The sequence below is a fragment of the Canis lupus genome, chromosome 2, assembly GCF_011100685.1.
Source record: "Canis lupus familiaris isolate Mischka breed German Shepherd chromosome 2, alternate assembly UU_Cfam_GSD_1.0, whole genome shotgun sequence".
NCBI lineage: Eukaryota > Metazoa > Chordata > Mammalia > Carnivora > Canidae > Canis > Canis lupus.
The window spans coordinates 68722541-68735978 of NC_049223.1; the positions used below are offsets into that span (position 1 = coordinate 68722541).

The following is a 13438-nucleotide window of genomic DNA, read 5'->3' on the forward strand; positions in this document are numbered from 1 at the left end:
TTGGCCGTTCTGAGCTGCCTGTCTTGGAGACAATGCCGTAGACTCTGAACCCATATGGTCCTGAGGTCCAGCCATCTGTTCCCCACCTTCAGTCAGGGGAGTCATTCTCCTGCTGGAAGTAACTCAACCGAGACGACCTCCCCCTCCTCCTTACTGTTTCCAGCATCTCATGGGCCCCCATCTCCTTGCTGGAGAGCCCTTCCTGGGGCCTAATCTGTAGACCTCCTGCTGCAGCCACCATGTAGCTTCTCGGGACTGTATGTTCTCTCCTACCTGGCCTTTGGACTCTCCGCTCCCTCTTTCCCCAGGCCTGGAAGCCACTCACTCAAGTCTGGTGTTAGCTGTACTGCTCCCCAAGGCAGGGCTTCTAGACACAGCAGAGTCCAGCCCTTTGTGGGAGAAGGTTCAAAAGATGACCTCCTTCAACAGAAAAGTGGAGAGGAGACGCCATCAGCCGGAGGACAGGAGTCCCAATGTGGCCCCGAAGGGCTCTCCTCCCCCAAGGCCTGCTCTGCAGCAGAGCCAGGGCAATAGCAGCCTGGCTCCAAGGGGAATTTGTGCTTGGCCGAGGCCCCCCAGAGGCAGGGGGAGAGTGTGGGGAGAGCCTGGAACCTGGCAAAGTCCTGGGAGAGGGCAGTGGCCCCCCAAACCAGGCCCGTGCCAGTCCTGGCATCCCTATTCAGCAGCACCATTTGGCCGTGGCCACCACCTCCACAGGGCCTCATGTCCCCACCGGGCCCTGCTCCAGCATCTTGAATCCCTGGTGTCCATGAGCTACCGGCTCCAAGCCTCGTTGATATCCCCTGGCCAGGGGTTCCATCCTGCAACCCCTGCCCAGCCCCCTACAGCCCCTGGAAATCTTGGCCTACATTGCCAGCCCCCTGCAGCCCCAGAACCCCCTGGCCAGACTCCTGACTCTTTGGGTCCTTCAGATGGGGCTGGCTCTGAGTGTACCTTCCCCAGAGAGACCTGAACCTCATTACCCACCAGAAGAGAGGCATTGATTCCCTCCCCAGTACTGAGTCCTGGGCTGTTCCAGAGGGAGTGGGCAGGCAGGGGAGGGTTAGCTGTTTGAATTTCCTGTTCTGCGTTCTGCTTGGTGTTGATTTTTGGTTCAATAAAGAGTTTGGCAAAGGTGAGACTGCATCTGCTGGCAGGTGTGGGTCGGGGTAGGTATTGTCTGTGAGTTTCTGTGCACAGATGTAGCAGAGCTAAAGGGCTGGGAATGAAGGGCAGCCGTGCCAGGTGCTTGTCTTGAGATCTAGAACCATCACTGTGCCCCAGGGCCATTCTGCAAGTATTCTGAACTAGGAGGAAGAAACGATGGGAGAGAGGGCAAGACCAGGGTGGGGGGGACAGAAGTGAGGTTTTTGCAGGGGGGCACAGACACCTAGAGATTGTTAGGGAGAAAAAGAGCAAGTTGCAATGGTTTTTAAAGCTTTCAGTTACCAAAAATGATTTTTTTCCATTACCAAGATTTTTCTCATTTGGATAGTTGGGTACCACCATATTTCCCACGCGTCTCTGTATCTGTGTGCATCCGTGAGCATGGGTGTGCCTCTGCATGTATGTTATGTCTGCTTGCATGTCTATGTGTGGGTCTCTGTCGAGTAAGTTGGGAGATCTACATGGAACCACTCTTCTCTGTATCCCTTGCTAGCTCCCAGAGACTGGTACAGGAGAAACCCAAGGGTCTTGCCTGGGACAGGGTGGGCATTCACGGTGTGGGGTTGGAAGCTGCTGTTAGGGCTGGATGGTGCTGCTTTGCCTGGGGCCTGGAGTGAGCTCCTAACAGCAGCTACAGTTGTAAAACATTTCAGTGTGGAGTGGACCTCGGGAGAACTGAGTCTGGGGACCCACCTGGAAACTAGCTGCCCCCTGGCTCCCTAACCCAGTGGGAAGAGGCAGGGCCTGGCTCACAGGAGAGAACTTCTTCTGGCAGGACCCCCTCCCTCCTTCTAGCCCCCATCCCCTGTCCTAAAGGGGTGTACCCTGTCCATCCCTCTGGAAGTGTACCCTTGCACCAGCCTCGCTCTGGACGGTGCCGGGCTGGGAAGGATGGGGAGTTGGTTTTGGGGAATCCCTCTTCTCTGCCCCATGAGCTCTGCTGCTGCCCTACCCGCGGCTGACAGCAGAGGGGGCCCTCGGCCTAGGGATGGAGGTCGGGGCTGGGCGGGATGGGAGGACGAGCTGGGGGCGGGGAGAGGTTTGGAACTTAAGCCGGAGGGACGGGAAGAGGGGCCGGGGTGTGGTGCGGGGCAGGAGAGGACGCGGAGGGAGGTCTGGACTAGTGAACCAGGGGAGGGGTCGGGGCTCCTTCGGTAACTACCGGCTCCGACGGGCTGGTGAGCGCCACAGCGTCCGTGCTATATGTAAATGACACAAATTACTATGCAACCTGCAGCTTGATCTGAGTCGGCGGCTTGGGTCATGCAGTTGGGGCAGGTCGAGGGTTAGACGGCTGCGCACCCCTTCTTCCCAGGCCTAGGGCTCCCCCGCAGGGAGACAGGAGAGCGTGTGCTGCCTTCTCGGGGCACACGGGATAGAACAGGCTCTGGACTCTCGGCCGGGACGGGACTTCCTTTGGGAGCTTTGGTTTCCCCCCCCACCTTGCAAATGGGGGCGATGACGGCCTTCTAGCACCTCGGCCCGCGAACAGGGCTAGAGGCGGACCGCGAAACCCTGCGGCGTGCTTGGGGCCGGGGCGGACGGCAGGACCTCCACCCACGTCTGGGCCCCAGGCCGCAAGCCCCTTTCCGCGGCTTTCCGGTGGCAGAGGCCGGGAGCAAGGATTAGGCGAGCTGTTGCTAGGGGGCGTGGCCGGCGGTTGCTGGGCTCGGGGGACGTTGCTAAGCAACGCTGGGCGGGGCTCACGTTGCTAGGCCCGAGTAGCAGTCCCCAGGGACTGGAGAGGCACCCAGCTCCCCTCGGCTTCAGGGGCAGGCGCCCCTCGAAGCTGCTTTCTTGCGACTCTCTTCGGGCCTCAGCTGCCCTGGGCTGGACGCCGTCTCCGAGGGGCCTTCCGGGGCACACCCTCCGAGACGGGATCCTCTGGGCTCTGGAGCCGGGAACCCGGGGCCTTTGTGCACGTGTCTATGCGCTTGCTGGAGCGGTAGAGGGGGCGGGGGTGTCGCATTTGGGTTTCCATAGCAACCGCTCCTGTGTCATCCCATTTCTCCCAAAGGTTTTGAGCGGCGGCGTGTAGACATTTACATATATCTGCATGTCATTAGCATAGAGGCGGGGCCGGAACTTGTTCGGGCAACTATCCCTGGACGGTTCCCTTTGCTTCTCTCTCATCCCGCCTGAGGGGCACATGGGCCGCGCATGCGTGAGTGTTTTGCTTGTTAATGTTCCTAGAATTGGGGTGGGTGGGTGAACTGTAATAGTGACCTCGGGTTCTGGCCCTACCCCCCATGGAACCATTAGGATGAACTGGCCCAGGTACCCTTGACCAAAGACCTTGCCCAGCACCCCCAGGCAATACCAGGCCTGGTTAGAATCCCAGTTCTGCCCTTTGCTGTCTGTGTGGCCGTGGGCAAGTTTAGTTCCCCTCTCTGTGGCTCAGTTTCCTTCTTTGTAAATCCGAATTCATCAGGTGATGTGAGGATTCGATGAGATGTCACTTTTATATACACTTACGCTGCTTCTGGCACACAGCAGGCACTTAGGCCAGCTTCTACTCTCCCTCCATAGAATCCAGCTCCTCTCAGGACTCAACCAAAGCAAATCAACTTCCTAATTCATCAGGTGATGTGAGGATTCAATGAGATGTCACTTTTATATTCACTTATGCTGCTTCTGGCACACAGCAGGCACTTAGGCTAGCTTCTGCCCACCCTCCATAGAATCCAGCTCCTCTCAGGACCCAACCAAAGCAAATCAACTTCCTTCGCAGCTCAAGACTTGACAACTAAACACCAGGAAGAGTTTCCAGATGTCAGGATTCAAGGCACAGGATGAGGACTACTGGTTTGCCTGTTTGTCCTTGGAGGCTGGAGGCTAGGTTGGTGAAGCATGGAGCTCCATCACCCACCCATCATCACCACTACACACTCATGCACGTCCTTCTACCCCTTTCCCTCTCAGGGATCATCTGCTTCCAGAAACCTTGCATTTCTGTCTCAAAGGTGCTGGAGCCAAGACCTCTGCCGCAGTGGCAGCTGAGCTTAAGAGGCTTAAAAACCAGAGCTAGGGGGGTGATGACCAAGAAAGTCCCCCCAGGACTGGATGTCTGGGGTGGAGTAGGGTCTGGCCATAGGCTAAGGACAGAAACTTTGCTTCGAGAGCCAAATATTTGAGTCTTTATCAGAGAGGACGGGGTGGGGGGGAACCCTAGGACCACACCCTTGTCCTTTCTGGGCCTCAGTGTCCCCACACTGTGGACAACTGGGTTTCCTCTGCTGAGTCATGGGGAAAAAGGGCAGAGGTCAGCTCCGGGTGAAGAACCCTGTCACCACGGGAGCTGTGTAGCAGTGCCATGAAGGCAGTGAGTTCTCTGTCATTGGGGATACGGAAGCAGAGGCTCAGCAGGACTGGGTGCACCCCTGCTAGGGAGTAGCAGATCTCCTCTTGGAATTTCTTGCTCTTGTCTGGACTCCAGTTGTCTGTATAGCCTCTTCAAAAGCTGGAAAGGCCTTCCTGGGTCTAACATCACCCCTTCCGGCTCTGGCCTTCTTGCCTTCCTTTTCCCCAGAGTCTCTGTAACCTTAGCCTTGACTGCTAGGGTCAGAGGGGAGGCAGAGGAGGTGTTCAAGGAGGAGAACCAGCTCCACTCTGTGTTGGTCTCTTAGTTCTCAATTAGGTTCAGATAATTAAGATAAATGAGGTTGGCTCCTCTCCTGGGTAGACAAAGTTTGTTGGTGATGGAGAGGGAGTATAGGAGCTGGATTCTGATTGGTTGGTTGGCTTTTTGGAGGTCGGGATTACATGAAGGCTATACCCTACAGTTGTCACTCTGACCGCTGTATGCCAGACTGCTGTCTGCCTGTGGATGGCAGTGGGCCAACTCCTTCCCTTGTAGCCACCTGCACTCCACAGGTAAGGGTTCCAGGGACAGGCTAAGAGCCCGGCTGTCAGTGCCCGGCTGGCCTGCTTGTGTCCCACTCTGGGGGCCAATTAAGTCTCCATCCCTAGCCGCGCCGATTAACAGTTAATAAGGCAGCAAACACCTGCAGCTACGGAGGCGAATTAAGAGCAACAGTCGGCATAATACACAACCCGATAAGTGAGCAATTAACAACCAGAGAAAGATTAATAGAAGCAATTACGTCCTCCTCGGAGCTCTGTAAATACAACTGTCAATGGCTGAGGGATTCAGTCCAGTCCGGCCCAGCCCCACCCCAGGCCATAGCCTCTGTAGGGAGGGGAGCCACCCGGCCCTCCTGTGGACTCCAGACCCTAGAGCCATATACATATGAGGAATACACATATGTGCAAACACATGCACGGACATATACAGACATACATTTGTGGAGCGATGGTCCACAAGATCCAGTCACAGAATACACACATTTCCCACTGTCATCCACACTTACAAAAATGTATACACAGAGATACAAGTCCTGCTGGAAATACACATAGATCCAGAAAAATATCCACAGTGTCACATAGAGACATTTCCCTATTTTACACAGGGCTAGAACCCCATAGACTATGAGACATACAGTGGAGTGTATACAGACAGGGACACAGTTATCTCCTCTTGGGGTCCATATGCACGTGGCACTTGACCTTCTTTGCCCGCCTTGCAAAGGGTCATCCATAGAGAGCTGCAGCAGAGTATTGGACTAAGAACTAGAAACCAGGGTGAGAAGGGACAGAATGTGTGTGAACACACAAGCAAGCATGTCTGCATGCATGTAACTCTAAGCATGTGTGTCCTCCCACTCATAGGCATGTTCCTGTGTGTAAACAGGCATGTGCCTTACATCTGTGTGCCCATATGAATGTTTGTATGTCAAGATGTGTGCATGGGTGTGTGCACATGTTCTCGTGTCCAGTGGATCTGTGACTACTGTGTGGGTTTCTGGTTCATGTGTGATACTGTGCCAGCGCTCATGACTGGATAATTGTGTGACTACTTCAGAGTGGCTTTATGTGTGTCCCATCTGTGTTGCGGCAGGTGACGAGAGTCACTGCAGGAGCTCCCCAGGGAGCCTGGGGGTTCTGACGGTGCCTGAAACCAGGGCCTGCCTCTAGGGAACAAGGTCCTAGGGCTCCTGGGGCAATGTGGTTTTCTTCACAGGAACTTCCAGCCCCTCTAGTGGGACTCGGCACTACTGGGCCTCACCCAGGCAGAGGGAGAGAAATGAGAACAATCTCTAAAGAAATGGACCTGGAGGGACGCCTGCGTGGCTCAGCAGTTGAGTGACTGCCTCTGGCCCAGGTGTGATCCTGGAGTCCCAGGATCGAGTCCCACATCGAGGTCTCCGCAGAGAGCCCGCTTCTCTCTCTGCCTGTGTCTCTGCCTCTCTCTCTCTGTGTGTCTCTCATGAATACATAAATAAAATCTTAAAAAGAAAATAAAGAAATGGATCTGGAGGTTAATTTCTCCCGATTGAAGCTGAGAATGCACACCTTTCTATCTCCTACCTGTGTCTGGGAGCATCCCATGGAAAACGTACAGAGCCAAAACCCAAACACTTGGCCCCTTGTCTGTGACATAGGTCGTCATACACAGAAACCCCAGACCATGAGGATCTAGTCATTGGGACACACAAACATAGTCATGAATACAAACATAAAACTCCACTCATAGTCACACCCAGACCCGGCCACCCATGCACACTCTTGCCATACCCAAAATCACACACATATAGGCACACGTGCAGCAGTGCTCACACACACCTGCACTCCCACATGCCCCTACACCCATTACTCTCTGGGATGAGCCCGGTGCCAAGCCTGAGAGCCCAGAGGGGCGTCCTACGGACAGGTCCCCCCACCCACCTAATACCAGCCTGGCCAGATGGTAGAGGCTGCCAGGCCCCAGGAGAGCTCTCTATCACTGCTAACCCGCCAGCTGACAGGCTGGTACACGGAGGCCTGGCTCTGCCAGAGCGGGGCATGGGTGGAAATAAAGAAGTAATGAAGCTTGCCAGTACCCTCCACACCCCACACCCAAAGGAGGCTTACCCCAGGGCCTTTCATTATTCAGCAGGGAGGAGCTTCTAAGCCAGGACACACAGACACAGAGATGCACGGATTCATACAGAGTCACCCCCACACACTCAGGCTTCCACAGGACACACAGGGACCCAGACACAGGCAGACACCACCACCCCCCAGCCCCCACAGGCACGGCTCTCCCCTCCCCATGCATGAGCCACTCACCAAGGCCAGGGCTGAGTTTGCAGAAAGCCTGGCCAGGCCCCTAACCCCCTCCACCTCCTACTGTGGAATGAAAGCAATATGAAACAGATCAGTGGGTCCCCAAAGCCAAAACATCCGCTGTAGGCCTGTCCTTCTATCAGTGAATCCAGCCTTCTGTTTGACTTTTGGTCATTCGATTTTTGTTTTTCATTCATTCATTTGTTCACTCGTTCATTCAACCAATAAGGACATTAAACAAACCATTATAACCAGTCCAGTGGCCTCGCTGTCCTGGCATCTGGCAGCCTAGCAGCCTGGCGTGGGGGTGTGTAGCTGGGGAGGGAAACAAAGGGGGAGGCTGTGCTCCGAGGGATGATGGGGGGAGTGGAAGCAATGTCCCCATCCCCTACTTCTTCCTCCATCTCTCAGAGTGAAAGAAAAGGTGCTGCTTCTGCAGCTGGAGGGAAAAAAGCCAAATCCCAGGATAATATAGACAATAATAGCGAACACTTACAAGCCCTTTCTCTGTGCCAGGCACCGCCGCTCTAAGTGCTTTACATGAATTAACTCAGTTCTTCCTCCTAACAACTGCATGAGGCAGGTACTATTATTAACCCCACTTGGGGGCATAGGGAGGTTAAGTAACTTGCCCAAAATCAAACAGCTTATCAGAGCCACCCCAAAGGTTTAAAAAGCCTAGGGCAAGAGTACAACAGGAGACCTCTAGACCTCCACCCATCCCTCTCCTCTTCACCCCGGGGCTCCAGGCAGCAGTGTGAGGGGCTTCGTATGCAGACCTATGGATACCCCAGCACTGGAGTCCCTGCTTGCTCCACACTCCTGGGATCTAGCCACCCTTCTGCCACCCATCGGAGCTTGAGAAGGGATGTGGGAAAGAGGCTACCTGGGCCCTTGGCAGCTGAATTAGGGCTGTTGGGGCAGGGAATTCTGGGGTGCGGGGTTGGGGTGTGCCCTAAAGGGGGGCTGGAGCTCCAGGTGAGCATCACCCTGTGGGCCTGTGAGCCTGTGAGCCTTGAAATTCTTCATTCCGTGCAGAGGAGGGCCTAGGGCAGGGGCATTTGTTGCCCAGGTCTGAGACTGTTGGAACTGGTAAGTGGCAGATCCAGGAGACCATCCCAGAACTCTGATTTGAGCCAGCTCTTAACTAGACTTGCGGGTGCTGAGTCTGCCAGGGGGCTGCCGGGGAGGGGGTGGGGGCAGAACTAGCCAAGTGGAACCTCCCCACCCCCACTGTCAGTTCTGCTCCTACCAAACTCCTGCCATTTCCACCGAGGGGATTGCTCTGTGCCCAGCCCCATGTGGGAGCCCAGGGTTCTCAAAGGCGACCGGCTCTCAATCCTTTTATCCCTCCAACCGCATTCCCAGTGACATCCCCACCCTTCCTACACTGGCATTAGGGGAGAAATGGAGGCATTAAGGGAGGGCCAGCAACATCAATGCATCCAGCTCCCAGCCTCTGTTTCCCTGGCCCCCAAATTATTGCTCCATCTCCGGAGGCTTTTTCACACAATTACTCAGGCTAGGAATTTCGATCTCTGGTGCCAGCCAGACCCTTGTTATGCAAATATAGGCAAATGAGATGCAAACAGAGCAGTCCCAGATTAACAGAGAAATCCCCAGCAGCTGGAGGAGTCACCATAAAGTCAGCTCACTGGAGCACGCTGTCCCCAACCCCCTCTTTTTCCAGGCTCCGTCCACCTGGATGGATCTATCGGGTCCCTCCCTGCCCTCACCACCACTCTTCGGCCCAGCTCAGGAGCTACCTGTTCAGACACAGGGAGTGTCCAGCCAAGGAGGGACACCCAGACCCAGGTTCTCTACCATGGTTCCAGCTTGAGATCTCTGCTTTCCCCCTATTTTTAAGAGATCCACGCAGGGGTGGAGGTTAGGGGTAAGGGTGGTGAGTGGAGTTGGGAGAGAGGGAGAACTCTGTTTTCCCCCTGTGGAAGGGAGAATTCTCTCTCTCTCTCTCTCCCTCTCTCACACACACACACATACACACGCGCACATGCACAAGCACTCAGAGCTGATGCGAGAGTCACCCCTAAAATGCACACATACACTGATTCACACACAAGTCTCACATATACCACTTCACAAATCTGGCCAAGGTCCACCCTTTGCTTCTTCCCCCAACACACTGTAAATTAAGCCACAGATATCAACAGACTGCAGTGGGGGTGGGTAGGCTGTGTCCCCCATTCCTGGGGCCTGGAGGTTAGAGGGTACTGCGGGCAGGACCCCAGGTCTGTGTGAAGACAGAAGGGAGTAGAAGATCCAACCCAAGGCATGACCTGGGGAAGGAGGCTGGGGTGTGTGGGAGAAGCCTGGCATGGGTAGTGGCTACCGGGAGCCCCCCGGGGGGCTGAGGCTGGTGTCGCTGTATGATGTCTTCAGGCACCGCCCAAGGGAGCCGAGCCGGGCTGCTGGCCGGCCCAAGCAGCCCAGGCCCAACTTCTAAAAATAAGAGTCAAGAATCTAAGCTCCTGGTTGGTTCTGCGGAGCCTGTTGCCTTGGCAACCCCTTCTCAGAGGCCTCCCTCCCGGCTGCTGCCCCGTTTGGCTGCGGGTCCCTGTGCCAGTCCCCTCTGCTGGCCCCTCTGCCAGCCCTCCTTCCGTCCTCCTGGGGAAGGGAGGAGCCGTGTGGGGCTGGGGGTGGAGCCGCCGGAGGACCTGGGGCTCCAGCTGAGCACAATGGGCTGAGTGTGAGACCTGTCTGGGGCTGTGTCGGAGGCTGTCTGATGGTGGGGGTGTGACTGTGTGTGACAGGCCTGTGGCTAACAGCCTGCGTCAGGCTGGCTCTGTGTGCTTCTCTGCCTGTGACTTGACTCTCAGCGTCCCCGTGGGTGACTGTCCTCTCTCTTTGTGAATCCAGGTCCATGTGTGTGACAGCGTGTATTAGGTCCCTGCGGAAGATCTAGCTGTGGCCTTTTATATCTGCTCCTGCCCACACCCGCCCCCCCCGCCCACTCCCTGTGGGTTTTCCCTTAATCCTGCCCACCCCCACTCCCTGGGGATGCAGGCTGGGAGCACGGAGGCACAGGCATGCCCAGGTGAGCCATAGGTCAGGTGTGGCGACCTGGCCAATGTCAGCCTCTTCCAGGGTCAGCAGCTAAATATAAAATAAGATCCAAAACTGCCTCTTGGGGGAAATGGAGGGGGGAAGTCACTCCTGATGATGTGTGATCTAAATTTCTGAGTGTGTGCACGTGTGTGTGCTCTAGCCACTGTCAGAGGCAGAGCCTCCCCTCCCCCACTCGGCCTCCCCTCTCCAATTAATCACCAAGTCCTGTCAGATGTCATCATCACTGCTGCAGCTTGCCCCTCCTCTCTTCCTCTCTGCCACCCTCGAGCAGCCCAGGCCAACCCCCTCCCTCACCCAGGCACTGAAACAGCCTCCTCTCAGCGTTCCCTGCCTTCGGTGCCAGGTTGAGCCTCGCCCTCCCATGCCCCTCTCTTCACCTCCATTCTGTGGCCGCAATGACGATCCTTCCACAACACAACTTGGATCCTGTGACACCCCCTGCTTGGGACCGTCGACTGACTTTGTTCTCAGCCTGGTCTTCTACGCCTTCCTTGGTCTGGTCTCTGCTCTCGGCCTGGGTTTACCTGTGCCCCCTTCACTCAGCCGCACAAGCAACTAAGAGCTTCCAGAAGAGATCAGGATCTTCCTTGCCTCTGTGTTTTTGCATGTGATTTCCCAAGCTGGAACCAGTCGTCTTCTCTTTGGATAAAGATTATGAGTTCTGAGACACAGCACAAGCACCACCTCTACCAGGAACCCTTCCCTGACTGAAGTTAGGAGCCTCTGTGCTCCCATGACCTCCTGGGCTGCCCCCCAACACCGCCTGGCACCCATTGCATGTATTTTTTTACTTCTCCCCACAGATTTGGAGATTTATAAGAAACAAAAAAGTACCAATTGAAACAAAAAATTACCCACAATCCCCTCAGATTAGCTCCTGGCTTATTTCCTGCCAGACTTTCTTTAAATGAATTGATTAAATATTTTTTTCACAAAATTAAGAGCATCCTATAGGTATAGCTTCATTTAACTTATCATTATATACTGAGCATTTTCCCAGGTTATTTTTTTTTTAAGATTTTATTTGTTCATGAGAGACACACACAGAGAGAGAGAGGCAGAGGGAGGAGCAGGCTCCATGCAGGAACTCGATCCAGGGTCTCCAGGATCACACCCTGAAGGCAGCACTAAACCGCTGAGCCACCGGGGCTGCCCGTTTTCCCAGGCTATTAAAAGTTCTTCAAGAATGTGACTTTTAGGGATGCCTGGATGGCTCAGTGGTTGAGTGTCTGCCTTTGGCTCAGGACATGTGGGATCAAGTCCCACATCGGGCTCTTTGCAGGGAGCTTGCTTCTCCCTCTGCCTGGGTCTCTGCCTCTCTCTCTCTCTCTCTCTCGTCTCATGTGAATAAAATAAAATCTTAAAAAAAAAGAATGTGACTTTTAATGGTTGTGTAATATTCTTGTATATGGATATATCATCATTTATTGAACCAACCCTCTATTGCTAAACATTTATGTTGGTTGTGATTTTTCATAATTATAAATAATGGCAATAAGCATCCCTATGCATGGTTCTTTTCCAGTATTTGGTTATTTCTTGGATTGAGTTCCTAAAAGTAGATTAACAGGACAAAGAGGTCTGTTTTTAAAACTCTTGACAGCATGGCCTGATGGCCTTCCAAAAAAGTTGTTCTAGGGAGCACCTGACTGGCTAGAGCACGTGACTCTTGATCTCAGGGTTGTGAGTTTGAGCCCCACGTTGGGCATGGAGCCTACTTAAAAAAAATGTAAGAAAAGTTGTTCTAATTTACTCCTCCATCAGCAGAGTCTCAGAGTGCCCCAGATTTCAGTTCACATCAACACTGGTACTGTCTTTAAAACACACACACACACACACACACACACACACACACACACAAACAAAACTGTATTAATTTCAGTAGGTAAAACTGCATTGCATTGTTGTTTTAATTTGCATGTCTTTGATTACTGGTGAGGATAAACCTTTTGTATTTTCTCTTTTGTGTCATGCACAGAACACACTGAGCTATAATTATATTTTTACATCCTGCCTCTCCCTCACCAACCTCGGCTCTTAAGGGCAGAGCTTGTTTGGGTCCAATCCTCTATCAGGAGCAGGGACAGAGGATGCATTCCCAGAGTGCTGCATGGATTGGATTGAAGAGTCTGTCTTCAACCTAAGCTCTGACATCGGGCAGACCTGGGGTCAAGCTTAGCTCTGAGACGTGAACTTGGGCGAGTCACTTAACTTGTGTGGGTCTCAGTTTCTTCATGTGTCAAGTGGGTTTGAGTGAGGATTAAACATGATGAAGAGTGTGAAGAGGTGTGTAAAAGGTTGTGAGCAGTGGTTATTGTTTGAGGTCTGTTCATGTGTAGGATATTGGTTTTGCTGAGGGAGGAAGGAATGTTCAGGAAGAGTCAACGCCCTACTCCTAGAGATGAGATGGTACCCAGAAGCCTGGTGGTCCAGAGGTGGGCAGGGAGCCCAGAGCAAAGGGGTCTGGACAGGACCGCGATGGGCCATGATGGCAGAGGCCTAAGTTCAAGTTTGGCTTAGACAAGGGGGTTTGTGCCCTTGTATAATTCTGAGCAGGGAATTGCTGGTTTTGTTTACATCTGGCAGATGCCACTAAACAGAGAGGGAGAGGGCCTTTGCCCTGGTGGCACAGCATCTCTTCCTGAGGTTGGCCCGCTGCCACAGGGAACGCCTTGGAGACAAACTCTAGCTGGGGGTGCCCTTACCCACTCTGGCTCAGGACATGTTCCAAGACAGACACACACAATTTCTCTGCACATTACAAGCCTAATGATACTGTCATTCCGAGTCTGGAAATGAGGAGAAATCGGCTTTTTCTTGGTAATTAACGTGAGTGATGGGCCTTGAGATGGAGTGGCAGCCCCCCAAGTGAGAATGAAGCTCTCCGGGAAAGTCAGCTAGGTCATCCCCCTGCCTCCAGGAAGGTCTGCATTCCATCCCTGGCCTCTGCTTGGTCTCCTTTAGATAAGCTGAAGCGCCGCTGCTTCACCACCCCCCCCCCACCACCTTCCCCCACCCC

At 54.0% G+C, this 13438-nt stretch overlaps 1 protein-coding gene and 1 long non-coding RNA gene across 19 annotated transcripts in view; both read left to right on the forward strand.

The window, feature by feature from the left end:
* The window catches only part of SPOCD1 (SPOC domain containing 1), a 71310-nt gene extending 70171 nt beyond the window's left edge, over positions 1-1139 (forward strand). For all 18 annotated transcript variants that reach the window (XM_038531275.1, XM_038531282.1, XM_038531281.1 and 15 more), the window contains one exon: positions 309-1139. In XM_038531275.1, the coding sequence (XP_038387203.1) occupies positions 309-973 (665 nt within the window). In that variant the 3' untranslated portion in view covers positions 974-1139. The remainder of the gene's footprint in view (positions 1-308) is intronic.
* Positions 1140-2695: 1556 nt separating this feature from the next.
* Positions 2696-6280, forward strand: LOC119870364. Its single transcript, XR_005355893.1, has 3 exons — positions 2696-3331; positions 3899-4006; positions 6248-6280. It is a non-coding gene; the product is annotated as an uncharacterized LOC119870364 (long non-coding RNA).
* The last annotated feature ends 7158 nt before the right edge of the window (positions 6281-13438 follow it).